The sequence below is a fragment of the Typha angustifolia genome, chromosome 15, assembly GCF_048772165.1.
Source record: "Typha angustifolia cultivar Huaian chromosome 15, ASM4877216v1, whole genome shotgun sequence".
NCBI classification, from domain to species: domain Eukaryota; kingdom Viridiplantae; phylum Streptophyta; class Magnoliopsida; order Poales; family Typhaceae; genus Typha; species Typha angustifolia.
Genome location: NC_133253.1, coordinates 23,216,470 through 23,237,434, shown reverse-complemented (window position 1 = coordinate 23,237,434; position 20,965 = coordinate 23,216,470). Strand labels below are relative to the sequence as shown.

Sequence of the window (20,965 nt, the reverse complement as noted above, 5' to 3'; positions counted from 1 at the left end):
ATATATATATACATATATGCCTTTGAAAGTTAGATAAGAGAGATGGAGTAATTAATCACTCAATCTTTCACTTCTTAGTTCTTTGTGACGGATTTTAGATCCAATTCTTCCCAACTACTCTCCTCTTTAGTCCAGGTTAGTAAGGACTATAAAATAATAATAATAATAATAAATAAGAGAGCTTAATGTCAGCAAGAATTGCTAACTGGGCTGGCATATATATATATTCTGTAGGAGGTTAATTATGATATTCATGGAATATTCATGAAACTAATGCAGGAGGATGTAGACAGTATGAAGGGAAATGGGTCTGGACGCCTTTAGGATTTCCATTTCGTGGACTAGCATCATCTATAATATTTATTAAAATATTTTCAGCTAATAATAATGCAGTAGTGTTAGAGAGAATAAAAAATAACATATAATTTTTATCAAATTTATATATATGACTTAAATTTTGTCCCTCCTAAGAATAATTTCTGGCTCTGTTCTATAATTATTGTAGGAGGGATTATAAGGACTATGCCGAGAATTGCTTCAAGAAATCTGGTGACAGGGTTAAGCACTGGCTCACATTTAATGAGCCATAGGCATATTGCAATAACGGGTAAGGGTCGGGTTCAGATGCACCCGGTCGGTGCTTGCCGTTGGCCGGCAACTGCAGCGCCGGAGATTCAAGGAGGGAGCCTTACTTAGTTTGCCATCACCAGTTATGGCTATATAAAAATAAGTATCAGGTAACAAGTAAATGCAATTAGTCATCTTTATTTCATATCATATTGAGATGATCAAGTATGAACTATTTTGGTGCTAAGTGCAGGCACATCAGAAGGGAGTAATAGGAATAACACTAGTCTCAACCTGGTTCGTTCCACAAGCTCCTGCACAAGCCAATCAAGATGCAAGATAAAGGATCTTGGATTTCTTCTATGGATGGTAATTAATATTTAAGACCATTAGTTAATTACTGGGAAATTATCATATAACCCTATTTAAATTGTATTATGAATATATATATATATATATATATATATATATATATATATATATATATATATATATGTTTATGGATCCTTTTAACTCGAGGAGTTTACCCAGATAACATGATAAGACTGCTAGGAAATCGTCTTCCAAATTTTAGATGATACATTCCTCCGTCCAATATTTAGTGCTTTTCGAATTCATGGAGTTTAAATATTTATTCACGGTATAGCCTATCAATTATAGATTTAGGCCGAGCTAGAATATTTTAGCCCATTACCATAATAGGTCTAGCATAATATGTTAAATATAAAAAATTTATATCCTATTGATCGGAATTTAATGGGTCTATATGATGACATTTTAGTTATCTTTCATAGAATATACTTATATTGATGTATAGTTTACTAAATATTTGATGTGAGACTAAAAAACTATAAGAATAGATATGCATTATGGGTTGGACCATAGATGGGAGTAGCGGGTCAAACTTTCGAACCGGGCCAGGCGGGTACAGACTTAACTCATGCTACCCACTATTATCTCGAGCTAATATCAAACTGTGCCTAAAACGGACTCAGGTCGAGCTTAGCTTGGTTAAAACTAGACATGATCATCGGGCAGGCCGGACAGGGTTTGAGCCGAGCTTTTCGGGCCAATCGGGCTTAAGTATTGTTCACGGCCCAACCCACCAATCACTCGGGCCGAGCCGGGTTCGGGCTGGGCTAGAATAGTCTAGCCCGTTACCGCCCGTCGACCTGTGAGAAATCGGACTAGTCAGTCAGGCCGAGTCGGCCCGACCCACCAATCATTTGGCCCAACCCACATTTTAGTTATTTTTAGAATTTTTTTACTATAAGCTTATTTTTTAAAAAATATATTTATGTTCCTCCATTTAAAAATAATAATAATAAATTTAAAATTTTAAATGTGTGCTTAAAAAAAATGTAAAATGATAGAGTACCAAAATTTTAGTTGATTTTTACTGTAGCAGAACGGGTAAATACTGTAGCAGAATGTGCGAGCAAAGGGCTGGTCCGTGCCGCCCATGAGTAGTTCGGGCTCAAGCCGGGCAAGACCTAAACTGGGTCCGGGCCGGGCTCAGCGCGGTCCAAACTGGGCTGGGTCGGGTCGGGTCGGGTATGAACGAGCTGGGCCGTTTGATCAAATCTAGTTAAAATCAGACAATTTCTGGCCTGATTTGAACTAGTCAAAGGATCTTCTCTACCAGAGGCCCATGCTATATTGCTTACTCCTAGTCTGCTCTTCTCGGTGATGATATATACATTGGATGGGAGCAGGGCTGTCGTGAAACTAGCTAGTAGGGTCCAAATATATGGATAACTTGATGGGAGGGATCGGTTTGGTTACTTATATAAAGAGATGTATGTGTGTTAAGAAATACACACATTTATAAATAATTTATTTAGAGATCCGAAAGTATCATTGTATTGATTATGACTTATAATAAAGCTGTTTTTATCAATGCCGTTTTCATCTTTGATGAAACAAATTGTGCTTGTTAGCTCTTTCCAAAACGCCTTTAGGTCGTCTTTTTTTAAATGCACTTTAATTTAACTGCATGTCAAAATATAGCATTTTATCCTAATAAAAATGGTTCTTTAGAGATGCAACAAACTGGGAACTAACTCCAAATCTTCCAAGATTAAAATGTTGGCAACTGATGACATAGAGATCAAAAGTGACATACAAACTCATGTTCTTTTAAACAGAGAATAAATCTTAGCAAAACAAGATGCATGGTGGAAAATTTCATCCCCTTATTCTCTTTTCTTAATTTCTTGATGACTTCCAACTTCCGAGAAATCATCCCCTCTTTTGAAACGCGACTGTGAACAAGACATGCTTTCCCTTCTCTTTGCTGATATGGTCGGCAATTATTTCTGCAAGACGTGAGAACAAATCATCCATTATAGCCTCACCGAAATGAGATGCCAGTAAGCTCTCTGCCACTGCTCTCATTTCCTTTGCTATTACTGTTCCAGTCTTGATGTTGTCATTCTTAACCCTATCCTCGATTTTGGTGGAAAGATCCCAAAATGGCTCCATAATCTGTGTCTCCACTATGTCAAATGATCCTTCCATTTCTGTAACCAACTTCACTTCTTCCATTGAAGGTTTGTAGAGCGGCATATTGAAAGTGTCCACATCCTTTGCCTTTATGGCTCCCTGAGATAAAAGAATTGCACATCAGTACTATTATCATTAACTTATCAATTATTTTAGAAGCTTTTAAACTCCGCCAAGCTCAGATTTGTTACCTTTGCAACCATTTCGTTGAGTGCTCTAGAAATCAATGACCAAATGTAGGTATTTCCTACGGTTTCCGAGTGATCTGGAACGCTTCGTCCTACGTACGTCAACACCATACGTCCTCCGGAGCACATTTCGTCCGATCGATGCTTTAGAAACATCGTAAAATCTCTTTTGTACTGCTCAAAGTACAACTTAGGCACGATAGGAGGGCTTGTCTTAGAGATATAAATATTTCCCGGGTTTAATGCAACACCGTCCTCACTGACGAGCCCGCGAGGAACCTGCCAAGAATATTCACCGTGACATCAGCCATAAAACGGAGTCGAACTATTTTCGATAACAACTTGACTGAATTGCAACCACGATGTTACCTCAGAGAGCCAGTGAACACTAAGAGTGGAGTACATGAAGTGAACCGTGTTCTTCGGAAACAACCTAGTGAAGAAGGAACCAGGAACTCCTACAGGGTAGAAGGGCAAAAACTTCTCGCCTTTCTCTTTCATCAACTTCTCCTTGTGTGCATTCAGAGATCTGAACACGGTGTTGAAATCGTTCCCCTGGAGATCGTTCAAGAAGAGGTGGATCTCCGGCGGCGAGAGACTCAGCTTGTCGCAGCTCTCGTTGATGCCATCCATGATCTCAGAGAACAACATGAAGGCATTGATGCCAGAGGAGCAGCCCAAGTCTGCAGTCACAAAGTTCTTAGGGTGGAGTAAGCTGTAGAGCTCCAAAACGTTTTGCTTCACAATTGACTTTGGCCTTTCAAACTTCGTCTCCTGAAAACACAAAATTGAAGTTTCTAGTTCAGAGATATAAATATACACATACAAAATAGAAAGAAAGATAGATAGATAGATAGAAATCTAAAGAGAGAGAGAGAGACCTCAATCTTATTGTTGACGGCATAGCTATTCTCTCCGGTTCCTCCAACCATGGAAAGGACTTCATCAACCTTCAGTGTCATTGTGCTGGATGTGCTAATTAGAACCCTCTCTTGCTTAGTAGTTCTGCTATATTGTATGCTATTGCTTGCACTTCTCTGCTGCTTTCCACCCTATATATAGCCCTAAGCTTGTATTTTCTATTATGTACCTTTTTTTTTAATACATAACCTAGGGTGAAATAAAATTCTTGATAATGTAGTGAATTTGTCAAGCCACCTAACTTAGTATGGCAATGCCTGAAACTTTGGTTTTGTGGATAGAACAGTTTCACCAGCCAATTAATCGTTGGTTATCTTGTCAAAGATGAATCTAAAACGTGGTTCAATATGAAGTCTACATTGGCAACTCCCTAGATATTGAAATGCAGATGTCTGGTATCATCTACTCACTAACCGATTCTTGCGTCTATCAGTATTATATTATGTACGTTTCATGTACTTTGCACATTTTTGTTAAGTGATGAATTTTGGAAGCCACCTTCTGTTATGTACTTTAAGTCGCTATATATTTTATTCCATGGGAAGAAGTCAGTGACGGATTCATTCGTCTACCATTATTATTCTGTTCCATAAATTTACTTACTCTGTAGACTGGACAATTTGGTAGGTGATGAAGTTTGCGACTTGGTCTGTCGATGGAATGTGGAAAAGTTTCCGATCGAACGGTCAACGAGTTAGTTTTCTCCACAAAGGTTATTCCAACATTAAATCCATTTTGGAGACTTTCTAGATAAGTGAATGAATATATGAGAAAAAGAAAAACGAATCCAAATTCTCCATATATGATACTTCTTAACCAAATTTCTTATCAAGTCTAAGAAACCATTCTAAAACTTTTTTTTCATACGAAAACAAGAGAGCTAATATCGCTATAAATTATTATTTACTAGTATAATAAATAATAATTATATTAAAGAATGAAAAATTTATTAAGAATCGGTGATGTTTTATACCTAATGACTAAAATATCTCTTAATATAGCTAAGAGGTCCTTATATTAAAGTAATGGAAAATAGTAAGATTGTATTGTGATTTTCCTTCAGCTGTGTTTTATAAACTTGATGGTTAATATGGCTTAGGAGGTTCTGGAACTTTGCTTTGGCGGTAGATGTTAAGTTCTAGAAAGATAGTCTTCTGTCAATAAAAAAGAAAAGAAAACCTAGGATGAAACAATATCCTTGATAGATTTGTTAGGTGATTGAATTTATCCAAGCCACAAAACGAAACGTCTGCAACTTTGGTTTGTTATGTTGGCAAAGATTAGTTTAAAACGTGATTCATGAAGTCTACATTGGCGACTCCCTAGATGTTGAAATCAAAGCGCCGGGTGAAGTGATCTACTCAATTCACTCCACATGTTTAGTTTATATATATCGTCCGGTCTCAAGGAGTTAAAATAAAAAACCAACTGATGAGAAGAAAGTTAAATAATTAACTCCGATTTTCGTAAAGAAATAATCTTCTGGTAATAAGGAGAAAGGTCTCAGTGAGGGCCAATTTAAGGTCAGATGTGGGCCATGCTGACCGAGCACATACCGCACATATATATATATATATATATATATATATATATATATATATGCCTTTGAAAGGTAGAGAGGATCATAAGAGAGATGAGTAATTAATGAGTTGAGTGCAAACGCCGGCGTTGGTTGGTTCTTATTTTGAGTATCTTAATCACGGTTTTTAGACCAATTCTTCCGAACTACGCTTACTCTTGAGTCCAAGTTGATAATATTAATAATAAGAATAATAATAGTAGTAGCAGTAGTAGTAGTAAATAAGAGCGCCTACCGTTAGCAAGATTTGCAAACTGGGCCGGCCTCAGTTTAAAGTAGAGATAGGCCCAATGGGCCCAATTGACATTAAGGTTATGTAGAGTGCGCAAATCCGACCCACAGATTGCGCGAATCGCTACTAAAGCCGAACGGCCAATGGGCCCTTAGCAAGTTCTCTAGGGTTTGCAATCTCTTCGTTCCGTCATATAAAATGGAACCCCTCTCTTGCTAGGGTTTACCATCGCCTTGCCGTTTCTAGGGTTTCCGAGTTTGTGTGTGTGTGTGTGAGAGAGAGAGAGAGAGAGAGAGAGAGAGAGAGAGAGAGATGGTGGCGAAGAAGGCTAGAGTTGGGAGCCGAAACCCCGATCTGATTCGTGGGATCGGGAAGTTCTCCAGATCGAAGATGTACCACAAGCGCGGGATCTGGGCCATCAAGGCCAAGCACGGCGGCGTATTCCCCCGCCACGAGCCGAAGGCGGTGGCGCCGAAGGCCGAGGAGAAGCCCCCCAAGTTTTACCCCGCCGACGACGTCAAGAAGCCCCTTGCCAACCGTCGCAAGCCTAAACCCACCAAGCTCAGGTTTTTTTCTTGTTTCTTTTTTTTTTTGTTTTGTTTTCTCTGGGATTTTATGTTTTTGTAGTGATTGGGTTGATGCGCATTGTTTGGTTTTGAGATTAGGCCGAGTATTACACCTGGGACGGTGTTGATCTTGCTTGCCGGAAGGTTCATGGGGAAGAGAGTCGTCTTCTTGAAGCAGCTCCCTTCGGGATTACTCCTCGTAACTGGTAAGGCCGTCTTCCTCATGATTGGATTATGGTTGCTCAAACAAGACGGCTTACTTTTCTTATCTATTCCTTTTACCTATAAATCTATTTTCTTTATTGAAAATGTATACGATTACTAAACTATGGTCTTTTATTGCTTTCTAGAATCTTGTAACTCAATAAATTTTATAGCTAGATTGACGGAATTTGTATAATAATGAGCGTTTATATGTGAATTTGCAATAAGTGGCTTCCTAATTTATCTTTGAAGGAGGGACCTGCTTAACGTATTTGTTGATTATAGAATCATCACCAAAACATTCTCAGGGAGATGCTTTCTGTATATAATTATGCCCCCTACTATCTTCAAACATTCTCTCTATTGTAGTTAGGCTGTATATAAAATGAGAGATGTTTTTTTTGTTATAATGACAGTGGATTATTATATAAGCGGTTTGAAAAATAACTTCGCTCTGTCAGGGGCCTTAAACTTTTGGTTCACTGCAGTGTTTCTACTCTATTATTAAAATTAACTTCACTATTATATTGAGATTATGCTGAATTCGCATCTAACTTATCAGCAGCAGATGCCTACTTTTATCAAGCTTTAAAATTAATTTCTTATTTGATGAAATTCTTCAGTCTGTTAAGAGTTAGCTCTACTTCACACCTTTGATTTAGTCGAGGAGTTAACTTGTGCTTTTGTATCTATAAAAGGATTGAGGTTTCTTTTGGTTATAGATTCATAGTGAGAGTTGGTCATTGTGTAAGCTCTTATTCCCTCACCCGGACCTTACTATCTTGTGTCACATGGTTGAGGCATCAATATAATGTTGTGACCATGCTTTACATTTTTTTTATTGTAAGCTGGTGGCAACATTTACACTCTATTTAGGTTGATAACATGTAGCTCTATTTGAAATTTTATTTTATTTTTACATGTAACATTAGGTAGCCTCGAACGGTTGATACGAACATTGTGAAACTATTCTTAGGAGGTTTTAGTAGAATGAAGAACAAGTTGTATATGGTTCTTGTATGTTGCCCTAGTTATTTCTTGAACTTCGTAGATTGTGATACTGAAGTATCTTCAAATTGCTAAGTAATTGATATCAAAACTATCTTCAATGTGAACCTTTTGATAATAGCTCAAATTCTATCTTATGTGCTGTGATATAGATCAAATTTCTCTTTTTTATTTTTTTATTTTCTTATTGCTGTCTCAATTGTAATATGCTCTTCTAGGGCCCTTCAAGATCAATGGAGTTCCCCTTCGCCGTGTCAATCAGAAATATGTCATTGGTACATCCACCAAGATTGATATTTCTGGTGTTGATGTTCAGAAGTTTGATGACAAGTATTTTGCAAAGGAAAAGAAGAAGACAACAAAGAAGACTGAAGGCGAATTTTTTGAGACAGAGAAGGAGGTTTGTTGACAATGAGTAATTATGTTATATTATATAGTTAAGTATTCCATACTTATTCTTTTTATCAATTTGTTGTAAATGCAGGAAGCAAAGGCACTACCACAAGAAAAAAAAGATGACCAGAAGGCTGTTGACACCCAGTTGATCAAAGCTATCGAGTCTGTCCCAGACATGAGAGCTTATTTATCTGCTAGGTTCTCTCTTAGGTCGGGCATGAAACCACATGAGCTCGTTTTCTAGATCTGAGATGATTAGATGAAACATCTGGACAGACTAGGTCCTCCTGAATTTTGCTTAAGCTATGGACTAGCTGATTCAATTATGAATTTGAGTAAAGACTTGCTTTCTGTTAATGTTTGGCCTGCTTATCTTGAGATGTGTAATGACATGTTTTTAATCCAAATTACAGTTCATATTCTGTTTGGTTGCTACTTGTTTTTCTTTCCTTTGGGAATAGCATCCGACTTTCTCCAAAACTCAAAACTCTGAATTGGAGAATCATCTGATAATTGTGTGGTCAAATTCCATTTTGCTGTTAATGGCTATCTTACTTGATGCTAGAAGAATACAGGCTCTTTTCTATTCTTAAGTGATTGGATTGATGCTTGTTTACCTTCTTTAAATATTTTTTCAGAGCCAATAGGCTCAGAATAGTTTCTGAGTAGTTGTTGATTTTTTGAAGAATAAATTTGATTAAATATATAAAAGAAAAAAAGATGTTTAGTTATTAAATTAGTTTAGCGGACTCTAAATTAGTTCAGATTAGAAAGTGGTCTCTAAATTCCAAATTCAAAGCAAACAAGGACCGGCGGGCATTAACCCATGTACAGAACATTTGGTGGACACAGAATCCTTTTATCTTTAGCATCTGTTTGTTGGCAAGACTTGTGGTAGAAGTTTCTTTGTTCTTTCATCCATCCTACAGTTAAATATCAATATCTCCCGTTGTTTTGCTTATTGTTTTGGCTGTATATGATCGTCGAACCTCGATTGAGTGGCAATTTTTATGCTGCTAGTTATCTCAAAGGCAACCGCTGATAAATATGTTTATGCTTGTTATTCATTTTTATTTGAGTTTTCTTTGTTGAAAATTTGAGAGGTTAGCTAAGCTCAACGGACAGGTAAGCCATGCGCAAGCAAATTATATTGCAATATTATCAGGATACATTATTTCTCTTCCATCTTCGCTAAACATCTTATGAGTCGAGTCGGTGTGATATGCAACAACTCAAACCATCACACAATCATTTAGTCAAACACTAGACGATATACAGTATAGAAAAAAAGAAAAAAAAAACCAAACCGATACACGTACCAATACCATAAAAAGCCACGCAAATCTCACAGCATGCTATCAACCTTGGACGGTAATCTCTTGAAGAAATTGCTGGGCACGGACGGCAACTTACTCCTAAACCTCGGATGCCGGAGCACGTAGATCCCCACCACCAAAGCTACCACCCTAAACGGAGTCACGTACAAAACCACAGCAGCAACGAGGCAGAACAACACAAAGATGCACGTCGCTCGAGGATCCCTCCAACTCAGCAAAGACTGCAACCTCTCCCCCTGCGTCGCCATGTCTCCGACCACCGTCTGTATCCTCCCGGCCACGCTCCGCAGCCTGTCGTACCTCAACCTAACCAAATCATGCGACCTCGACGTGGGAAAGCTGTCGAACTCCTCGTCGAGCTCGTCGGGGTGTATCGCCTCGGCCCACGACAGCTTCACGTCCATGTGCACCGGATGCCGCGGCCGGAACCTATAATTCCAAACACCGATCATGAACATGTAAAGGAACACGGTGGGAAGTATCAGCTCCGGGTAGCAGAGGAGTATCAAGAACAGGACGTGGACGAGCACCGTCGTGACAGGGTTCTTCCAGCGGCTCACTTCGTCGAACCACCGCAACATTCCGACGGCACCGGAGAGCAACGACATGATCCGGAAGAAATTAGCCTTGCTCCTCCTCATACTCCACATGTGCGAGTCGACATCGAGCATGTACTCAACCACCTCTTTCCTCAACGGCGGCTCTGCGCGACCAAGCCGCGCCGCGACAATGCTCATTGCTTGATAGCGCAAATGGTCGACTTGGGTCACCGTGAAAGGGTGGATATAATGCATTTTGGGTAGAAGAGGGTGACCGTAGACGTACACAACGTTGGCTAACGAGAGGCAGGTGAGTCTAACCGCGAGCTGCAACTCGCCCATCTTCTTCACACCGGAAGGCTGGAGCACGACAAGCGGATAGGAGTGGGTGTACACCTTATCCATCTCTAGAGTGGAGAGACGAATCCTGACCTTGCCAACCCGCAAGTCTTTTGGTTGGTTGCTGCCGTCGCTTCTCAGATGACAATTGTCGAAGACCCCGAGCGTGATCACGGTGCAGGGGTCGTACACCTCCCAAGTGTACTGCTCGTTCCATTTGGGGCTAAAATTGTCCATGATGGTCCTTGTCCTCACCCATTTCTGCCCGTATTTGGCCACGCAATAGGAGTCGGTGGTGCCCTTCCCATCCTTGGTAGTCTTCATCGGCATTAGCCCATTCGCGCTTAGGATGCCGACTTCTAATACCCCGATGGGCTGCTTCCAGAGTTGCCGGGCGGTAGGCCGCGTATCGCTTATGTACATAGTGGACTCGTCCATGACGTGGTAGGCCCCTTCGAGGCAGACTCGGAGGTGGACTCGGGTGGAGAACTTGAGCTCCTTCCGATGGTTTCCACCTTCGAGTGGGCCGAACCCGAACCGCTCCAGATTGAACCAGCGGGAGTGGACCGGACGGTGGTCGAGCCGCTTCTCGAATAGAGTGAGGGGTAGAACCGTCCGGCCCAGCAAATCGTCCTTGGTAGGTTGGATTCGGTCTTCTATCGTGACCACCAATTGTTCGTCGAAAGGCTCCGCCGCGACGAACACCAAGTCCTCGTTCCACGCCGGGTTTAATGTCCTCGTAGGGCATGGCTTCGTCTTGAGCACTTGGTTCCCGACCTGGGCTTTGACAAAGACTTCTGGGTACCTCCCTTTCTCGTTGGGTTGCACGTCTTGAGCTTCGATGACGTTCACGCGGAGGTACCAGAGCTTGGGGGAGACGTAGACCTTCGAGCGGACGCTGTACACTCCCTCGCCTTGCACGGTGGCAGCGTCAGCGTGCCATGCTTCAGGGAACGCCTCGTCGGCTTGGGTGCCGACCCAGACGGCGAGCATGAGCTCGCCTCTCACCTTGCCTTCTCCACGTCGGTCCTCGAGCCGATACCATTGCGGCGCCAATGGGCTATCGGGGGGAACCCTCGTGGGCACCTCGTTTAAATCGAACACCACCTTCCCGACATAGTCGTCTCGCATCATCATCTCCTTATCTTTGAGGAACACTTCGAGGATCGTGGATTGGATTCGGTCCTTGGAGAAGGCGAACACTTGATTCCACTCTGGGTTGGTCCTCTTCTCGAAATGCCTCGTGGTGCCTTTGTAGTTGCCGAGCTTTACTTCGACGTAGGGATCGCAGCTTCCGCTGATGGCATTGGGGGGGAGGTCTTTGGCCTTAACGACGCGCACGTACAGGTGGTACATCTCCTCAACGAGGTCGTAAGTGCTCGTCGGCTTGTCGCTGACGCCAAGCCACCGCTCGCCGAGGTGCGGCTTCGTGTCCTTGAGCTTGTAGTCCTCAGCCTTGCTCGGCTGGGCTTGACCGTAGTGAACTTGTGGGTATGACATCATCGGCACCACCGGCACGTTCACCGGGCTCAGCTCTTGTATCGGTTTTGCCGGTTGGGGTGAGACTTGCTGCTTGTTTATGCACTTGGTGGTGGTCTCTACTACTTCTACTTCAATGGGCTCCTTGATTTGCGCTTCTTCTTCCTCTGGAACACTCTGCTCTGTTTCAACTGCAGAGGTCTCAGCGGAGGCAGAAACGATTAACTTGTTCTCTGTAGTTGGTGCAGTAGGAGGAGGAGGAGAATTGAGTTCAGGGGAGATGTAAAGCTTTAAGGCGATCTCGCCTTTGACTGGCGAAAAGAACCACTTTTTCTCCAACGGAAGCCTTTGGATGATCTCTTCTCCTTGCTTCACGACGTTGGAGCCGTGAATTCTCACCCTGCCCAGGAAATTGCGGCCGGGGAACGACTTCCGCTCGTTGTAGATGCTCACGTCGACGCTCTGCGTCGAAAGGCTATCAACGTCGGCGAGGTGGAAGGAGAGCTTCTGGTTCCAAACAGGGTGGAGATCTTTGCGGATTGTTCTGGTCCTTGCGAGCTGGTTGCCGAAGTCTACCTCGACGTACGCACTTGCTGATCCCTCGCCGTCTCTGGGCATAAGATCATGTGCTTCTACTACTTCTACTACCAGCTTCATGATCCAGCGTCGCCGCCAATTTTTCTCGGCTTGCCTCGCCGGCAAGGAAGAAGTGAGTTGGCCACCTTGCAAGCTAAGTTTAGACTAAGTTTTCAACCAAAGTTGTCATGTGGATTTGGTTTGTTTCCAAAGAGAAGAGGAAGAGGGGTATCTAGTACTTCTTTGCTAGAGAAGCTGGATCATTGTGAGCATAGGGAGTACAGAGTCTAAAGTGGCAAGATTTTAAAAGACGGAAGTGGAGGGAATAAAGATGAGAAGGTTCTGGGTTGGTGAGCATGAATGGGTTAACTAAATGAGTCGTGGAGAAGCCTCTTTGTTTTGCTTTTCTTGTCATAATGGATGAATGGCTTAAAGCCTATTCTTTGTGTTAATCACCATCACATCCCATTTTCTTTGCCTGTAATATAGAAATTTTAAATGGGAAAAGCAAAACAAGGGACAGGATTAAAGAGTAAAGATTGCGGTGATCGAAAAGTTAAAGCAAATCAAAGGCTTTTGGGACATGGTGGGCTTTAGACAAAAGATGCTCTCCTTCAAGCTTTATTCTCTTTGTTTGCATTAAATAATGTTACTTCCTCTTTCGCCCTAACAATTCGATCTCAACAGCTGTATGCGCTTAGGCTGAGCAAGACTGTTATGCACCTTTTCGTGGGGTTCCTCGTCTTGAAGCTTCCCGATAGCAGGAGCACGCTTTACAGGGATTGGCGGTAGTTTCTTTTCTTTTTTCTTTTTTCTTTTTTGAGAAAGTTCATCAAGAAAAAAAAAATATATATATATATATATATATATGAGATAGGATTGCAGGTGATCATCTTATAAGTCAGGGTTCTAGCTGGCCAAACTTAAATATTTATTTATAGCCCGAGCCACTAATTATTTAGACCAAGCTAGAATACTAGAGTTTGTCGTTGAAAAAATAAATAGATACAGACATGTATAATGAGTTTGGCCACTAGTTTGCGTAGCAGATCGGGCTTTCGGGCTGAGTCGAATGGGCAAAGACTTAACACATGCTACCAGATTGAACAACAATAAGATGCAATACTAAATAACAACAGTTACACTTATAATTACTCAAGCACAACCTAAAGGTGAGAAGATTAGGTGATGACTTCAAAAATAGACCTCTTACTTAGCCATCATTAGCAATATTACCAAAAAAGCACATGGTCTTCAACGAAATTAACCTTAGCAAAATTGCATGCATAAGATGGTCAATATCTTATTGCTCTATTGAGAACACGTGAAAATTAAACCTGCATCGATGCTACATATTTTTTAAAAAAACAATGACAAAAGGAAAAGAAAGAATAATGCCGATAGCAACAACCACGACAATGGCCATTCGGATGACGACAAACAACAACAATGGCTATAACCATAATAATACCGGTAACTCTTTGTTGTAACAAAGAACGTAGCCGACCACCATATTTTAAAACCAAATTAAAATTCTAACGACAACGAGGTGGTTGTAGGATGAGATCAAAGAGTTAGATGTGGGTGAAATTAATCGATTTTTGAGGATGGTGTAGATGGAGTAGATGAGATAGATTTATAAGTGGAGTGAGAGGATAGCATGCGGACAGGGGCAATGTAGGATGCTCACCTTAGTCTAAAGAAAAAAGGGGGAGAGGGAGAAAAAAGAAGAGAAAGAGAGAAGAGAAGAGCCTTATCCCCCTCCCAATTAAAATTAAAATGGTGAAAAAAAGTTTCATCTATGAGAGGAGAGAAGAAAGGTCTGAAGCCTTAGCATAATTTGCATTATAATTGAGATTAGTTATAGCTTTCAAAGATGTAAAACTAGATTTTATTTGAAATTGTACTAAGCTTTCTAATAAAAAGGTTACCCTAGTAAGCCAGCCATGAACTTCATGATTGATATTTAGCAAAAAAATTGTTAATGTATATATTTCAAACTTGAAAATTTTGAACAAGTTCAATATATGTATCGGAAAAGTTAAGTCTTTTTGTCCTCTTATAGCCCATGGCCTAGTCCACAGCACTATGACCAATGAACAATAATATTCTCCCAGCCCACATATACTAAAAGTTAATATCTCCCCCATGGAATAAAGAACAAGAGATGAAAGAATCGATATGGGTAATAAATATGTTGCATTAAGTTTTTAATTTAATTTTTATTCCAATTAAAAATTAATATAGGTGATTCAGATTAAATCAGCCTTGTATCGAGGCCTGAACTCCTATAATGAATTATATATAATCTCTGTGACCTTCCAGCTATTTGTTGTGTTGATATAGCATGCATGCATGCATGCATCTTCAGTTTTCCACCTTGAGAAGATATTTCTTGGTAAATTTATGGGAGTCTATTCTTTCTCACATCACATTCACATATGGAGATCACATATGGAGCCATGGGGTTGGTTGACTCGAAGTTTACTAGCATGTATATATAGAGTATACTATCATGATCTTTATGCAATGTCTATGAGAAGTACCGGAAACCCAACCTTAGCTGTAGGGGCTAGGGCACGGTTGGGAACTTGGAAAGCAAGAGTGAAGAGGGACCCACCACGTCCACGGTCCACGGCGATGCCTTCCCAGTACTGTCACCATTTGGTGAGATTAAGACGTAGAGGGTAGATCAGAATGCCGTCGGAAACGAGCCACGATTCGAATTGAGAGGAGATACTAAGGGCGGTACGTTCACAGGGTGTTGCGACAACTTAGTTACTTGGTCCTAAAATATCTTCTTTAGACTGCACTTTTTGAGCACTTTTTGAGCGCTTTTGAGCTCTGTCTCGCGCCGCGCCCGATGGGTGGCGAAGAGGAGGGCGGCGACGCTGCTTCGCCGGCCGAAGGGCCGGCGACGGGGGTGGAGGATAGGAGGGCGGTTCTTCTACGACGGATAACTGAGGAGGGGGGCTTCGCGTACGTGAGCTCGGTGGAGAAGGCGGCAAGCGGAGACCTCCGGGCGGCAGAGGCGGCGAGGGAGATGGCGTGGGAGCAGCTCCACTCGGGGCCGTGGCATGAGGTGGTGGACACGTGGCGGGATGCGTACGCTATGGCGTGCCTCCACGTGGCGGAGCTCCGCGCCTGCGCCGGCGAGCGGGGGGAGGCGCTCCGGGCGCTCGACATGGGGATCATCATGGGGGGTCCGCTCCTTCGTGGCGATCTCGACGCCATCGTGGGGAAAATCATGTCGGACCAGAGCGAGGCGGGGGGATCGATCGGTACAGGGAGTGATTGCGCCGAGAGGTGGAAGGAGGGGATCTCCAAGAACCGGGACTTGGCAGAGGTGAGAGTGGATTACTTGCTTAAATGGAATCTTTTTACCTCTCCTTTTCAATCATTTTTGTCCAGTATTTTGGGTGCAATACGGCGTTGATGGAGTTTATTTTGCTGTTGGTTCTGTTGCTTTTGGAATAATCTGAGATTTTAATTCATTTTCTACAAATAATTGGGTCGTGTGCTAGATAAGAAATAACTTGGTCGGATGGAGTTCGCTGACAGAATTTAATTATTCGGCAACCTTTTAATCTTTATATCCCCTTGCTAGAAGTTTCTCCTCTGTTCAGTAGGCCTATGTTTTCTATATGAAGTTTCTCAATGCACTATTGTAACTTTGTAGAATGCATACTCGGCTCTTCTTATATATGTTTTCCTATTAAAGTTCACTTTTTTGAGAGCTGTGCTGTTGATAATTGTGATTTTATTTATTATCATGTCCAATCTTTCCAGCATGATTAGTTTTCTTGTTTCACAGAAGAATAATTCAATTTACTTTTTAGCAGGTATAATGTGAAACGCTGCGTGATGTTGGATCAAATTGAAAATATGAGATTTGCTGCTAATTTTTCTCTTTTATTGTCACTCTTTTTTCTTAAAGTTCTGGTCATGAAAAAATGTTAATCCTTTTGTACAACTGATGGTCACTTTGTAGGTGCTTCAAATTCTACCGAGCAAGTCTCTATCTTGTAAGACAATCGTGAAACGGTCATCCATTTCTTTGGAGGCATTTATATGTGATTACTTTTTACATGACTCTCCGGTTATAATCAGCGGCTGCATTGAGCACTGGCCTGCAAGGACAAAATGGAAGGATATTGAATATTTGAAAAGGATCGCAGGAGATAGAACCGTCCCTGTTGAGGTGAATAACCTTATCTTTGAAACTAGACTTAATGCCTTTTCTTCTAATTGGACAGAAGTTTAGGATTGTTTTATAACCATCTTTTCCCAAAGGCATAAGTGCATTACTGGTCTGCTCCCAGTTTTACATGGGTTAAGGCTGAGAACAATTGCCTTCCCAGACCCTAGAATGGTGAAATTTGCATGAAATTCCTTTTCCTGTAAAGCATCTCATTAATGTGATACCTTATCATATTTATTCTCTTCTATTTTCATATGTTGTGAAAAATATTATGGTTGCAGTTAATTGTTGATTGGTCAGAGTTAGAATTTCTGGATCTCGAGTGATCCCAACTCACTTCTTTTTTTTTGCTTTGTACTTAGTGTATTACTTCACAAGCTTCTCATCTGTTATTTTCATGTTTTTGGTTCATGAGAGGTTTCTAAAATAGCTACTTGTGTCTTTATGATCCATTTCAGTAAACTTGTATGTCCCAGAATATGTTACTGAATTATGATATTCATGCATCTGTTTTCTATGGCGTGCACGCATTATTTACTCTGCACAAAGGTTCATAGTTCTTGCATAAGAAAACTGATATTATTACCTTTTTAATTACTATATTAGCTGTTGACATCTTTAGGTTGGAAAGAACTATCTATGTACTGAATGGAAGCAAGAGCTGATCACCTTCTCTCTGTTTCTCGAGAAGATTTGCTCCACTAACTGCGCTGCCAATCTGACATATCTAGCTCAACATCGCTTGTTTGATCAGGTAGCTTTATTGTTCTACAGAGGTGATTCTTTGACCACTGTATGCTAGTGAATGGGTTTTGCCACTGTATACTTAGCAGATAAGAGAGCTACGCAACGATATAATGATTCCAGATTATTGTTTTGCTGGTGGTGGGGAACTACAATCTCTTAATGCTTGGTTTGGGCCGATAGGGACAGTGACGCCGTTACACCATGATCCACATCATAATCTCTTCGCTCAGGTATATCACTACATACTTTTCCTTTCTCCTGTTGGCTGCCATATTTGATTCCCAAATAACTGAAATATATTCAATTGCTTAGCACATTCATGGCCATTATGTGTAGACGCTAATGTGGATGGCACTGGCCATAGGGAACGATTTGTGTTGTGCTTCTCTTGGAGTACTAAAAACAATTTTCTCAATCATGCTACATGCTTCATCAGACTGAATTCATTCTAGTACATTTTTTAATGCATTGAATCATCCTCCCACCATAATCTATGTTCAGCTAACAGAATTTTATTTACTAATGACCAAATTATGCTATTATTATTTTTGTTGCTGCACAAATTAATAACTGAAGGTTCAATTCCATCTATCCTAATGTCATTTGTCTCCAAAAGGGTCACAAGAAAGGCCTGCTGGGATTTGATTTCATTATTTTCATGCCTCAAATCAAGCTATTGTTTTGCTCTTATCAGCAGTCCAAGGATGGGTCTAGGTCTCAAAAATCTCACCTTTTAAAAATCGTACTGTTAAAAGTGAAGTGGTAAGGACTAGGGCTGTCAAAAAAACTTGCGAGCTTGTGAGCTCGACTCGAGCTCGGCTTGAGCTCTAAATGAGCCAAGTTGAGCTAAAATCAGCTCGCTCGAGCTTGGCTCGAATAGGTTCGATATATAATATGTGAGATAATATTATATATATATATATATACCAAAATAAATATATAAATATTAAATAGCATAGTTGGTTAAAACAAATTTTATTACCCAACTGGTTTGGGTTCAAATCCTACCTATTAAATGTTATTCTTTTTTATAAAGACTATTAGATATTAGTCACATATCGGAACCGGCCCATGTAAGCTCATTAAGCCCATTAAGCCCATGAGCTATCGAGCCGAGCTCGGGCCTCATCGAGCTAAAGACAAGCTGAGCTGAACTTTTTCAGCTCGACTCGAGCTCGAGCCTAGCCGAGATTTTCTTCCTCTCGAGCCGAGCCAAGCTGAGCCCAACTTGCTGAAGCTCGGCTCGTTTACACCACTAGTAAGGACTCAAGGCTATCAATGGATTGCTCACTATTTAAGGATTGCAATTTGAAAATGAAAAAGATGTTTTCTTACTTGGCAAAGGGTATATTCATATATAACATCCTTTCTATGATGAGAAATGTTAATTCTACTATTCAATTTTTAATATACCTATTTGCACTTAACAAATTTTAGAACTTGTATATTCCTCTACTCTGACTTTTGAATACTTGATACTCAAAATTTTATTTTGTTGCGTAACTCTCTAAATCTCAATAGAGGGTCTATTCAAAATCAGTGCTAGTAGTTACATTGATTAAAATAAATATATGAATCTTACATTTGACTTGCCTTGGCTTGCTCCTCATGCTTTCATTAAAAAAAGAAGAGGAAACTGCATTTGCTTTGTAGCCTTCAAAACAGTGACTGCAGTGAAAATTTTATGCAAGCATAAATGTTAAGCCAGTTACTCATCTTACAACCATTCCGTTTGAAGAAATATGGCATGCTTGAAGTTTGTGGACAAAGCATGAATTATTCATTGTTGATTAGGTGCTTATTGAGTTGTAGTTATCACTACCAATATACTTAAGATCCAACTGTGTAAGTTTGCACCCAAATAATATGACCAAACGGCTTATTGGAAGAACCACAACTGGGTATTACGAAACTTATAATAGTGAAAATTTGGTTGAGTACCTTATATATTCTTATGTTATTTTTTAATATTTTCTATAGTACTTTATAATCAACAAAGCTTTCCTCGTGGAAATAAGATAAATTCAGCCTAGTTTAAGTTTTCTGTAGGAGACAAGTTTCTTATTTATTGCACTTCACTGACAGCATCTGCACCTAATGCTACTAACTTATCTTTTATACAATTGATCTTCTCACTATCCTTGCTGCCTTACTATCCTGTTCATATTCTTCAATTGCTTGTCTCTGTCCCTCTTCCTCCTGCAATTTCTTCTTCTCTTCCCTCATTCACCCATTATCTAATTCACTTGTACCGTTCTGGCTATATCATGTCCTCTCTAACCTGGATCAACCAGAGAACGTTTTAATTAATGATTAGTACTTACCACCAAAGTGTTGTCAAAACCTGGAAGTTTTAAGTTCCAGTTTCCACTGACACTTGACGCTTATCTCCTTCTAGCTCAAATTGTCCTGACATTAAAATGGTCATTGTGGTTATTATGGTAATAGATTAAAGTTTAGCTGATAACTATCAAGCCATACCTTCTTTGTTGTCCATTTACTTTCTCTTATATTCGTGGGTGATGGAATTGAAAGGTATTCTGCTCACTGTTGGTCCATTTACATGGCTAGCTCCCCAGAAGGAACTACTATCTATGCAATCTGATAACTCTTCTTCCTTTTCTCTCTCTATAGGTTGTTGGCAGAAAGTATGTAAGACTTTATCCTGCTTCTACATCAGAGGACTTGTACCCTCATACTGAGTCCATGCTAAGTAATACCAGCCAGGTACATACTGTTTCTCTGATAGCTTTGATGAAGTGATCGTACTGTTTTGCAAAGTAGCCAAAAGAGGGGCATAACTTTATTGGATTCTTCATATGTTACATATCAGATGACTATGCTTCTTATATACAGAATCACAGATCACAATTTGAATGTGTTGCACAATGAAATTAAGCAATGCTGAGACATTTCTACAATTGCATGTTGATGGATATATATCTGCAGGTAGACCTTGACAACATTGATGTGAAGGAATTTTCGAAGGCAGAGAATCTTGATTTTATGGATTGTGTCTTAGAGGAAGGCGAGATGCTTTACATTCCACCCAAATGGTGGCACTATGTGAAATCGCTTTCTACCAGTTTCTCTGTTAGTTTTTGGTGGAGTGCACCATCTATTCCTTCCAAGGGCAGATAGAATTACTATTCTCAATCTTTTATACCATTTCTGGCATCAGATTATTATAGAGATCTTAGACCTCATGCTACCCAGTATCTGGGTTTCATTATTATACAAATCTACTGTTGATTTATACATCGTTATTTTTGTCTGATCTTGGAAACTATACGACGGTAAGATACAGCTTTGCCTCTATAAACATATTTTTCAGTTGTTTTGTTATACATGCCTCTTACCTGTCTGCTTAGTTTATATATTATATTATACTTTCTTTATAGGGAGCAATTATTCACGATTGAAAAGGTGATTTACTAAAGCGCATGTTATGAGAATAACAGAAATTAATGCAAGGAGGTTTTTGTACTGCCACCCTTACTGCGGCAGATATTGTGCACTAAAATAATCCCTTTTTTCAGTTATATGAAGTGCCCACATCATTGTTTTTTTGTGTTTTAGGA

General features: G+C 40.4%; 4 protein-coding genes across 4 annotated transcripts; 2 read left to right on the top strand and 2 right to left on the bottom strand.

Annotated features, from left to right (window-relative positions):
• Positions 1–2,639: 2,639 nt before the first annotated feature.
• Positions 2,640–4,298, bottom strand: LOC140778533 (S-adenosyl-L-methionine:benzoic acid/salicylic acid carboxyl methyltransferase 3-like). Its single transcript, XM_073123313.1, has 4 exons — positions 4,142–4,298; positions 3,630–4,034; positions 3,264–3,539; positions 2,640–3,171 (listed from the first exon to the last, which is right to left on the bottom strand). Exons 1-4 carry the CDS (start codon positions 4,220–4,222, stop codon positions 2,809–2,811), a joined length of 1,125 nt encoding a protein of 374 aa, XP_072979414.1. The 5' UTR covers positions 4,223–4,298; the 3' UTR covers positions 2,640–2,808.
• A 1,888-nt stretch (positions 4,299–6,186) lies between these two features.
• On the top strand, positions 6,187–8,601 carry LOC140778534 (large ribosomal subunit protein eL6-like). Its single transcript, XM_073123314.1, has 4 exons — positions 6,187–6,558; positions 6,658–6,764; positions 7,989–8,170; positions 8,255–8,601. The coding sequence occupies exons 1-4, from the start codon at positions 6,305–6,307 to the stop codon at positions 8,408–8,410; spliced, it is 699 nt and encodes a 232-aa protein (XP_072979415.1). The 5' UTR covers positions 6,187–6,304; the 3' UTR covers positions 8,411–8,601.
• Positions 8,602–9,299: 698 nt separating this feature from the next.
• LOC140777404 (FT-interacting protein 1-like) lies at positions 9,300–12,721 on the bottom strand. Its single transcript, XM_073121490.1, has one exon. It carries the CDS (start codon positions 12,515–12,517, stop codon positions 9,512–9,514), a length of 3,006 nt encoding a protein of 1,001 aa, XP_072977591.1. The 5' UTR covers positions 12,518–12,721; the 3' UTR covers positions 9,300–9,511.
• Positions 12,722–15,249: 2,528 nt separating this feature from the next.
• On the top strand, positions 15,250–20,659 carry LOC140777405 (lysine-specific demethylase JMJ30). The gene is made up of 6 exons (XM_073121491.1): positions 15,250–15,782; positions 16,428–16,637; positions 17,260–17,391; positions 17,471–17,614; positions 20,019–20,111; positions 20,334–20,659. Exons 1-6 carry the CDS (start codon positions 15,300–15,302, stop codon positions 20,523–20,525), a joined length of 1,254 nt encoding a protein of 417 aa, XP_072977592.1. The 5' UTR covers positions 15,250–15,299; the 3' UTR covers positions 20,526–20,659.
• Positions 20,660–20,965: the final 306 nt, after the last annotated feature.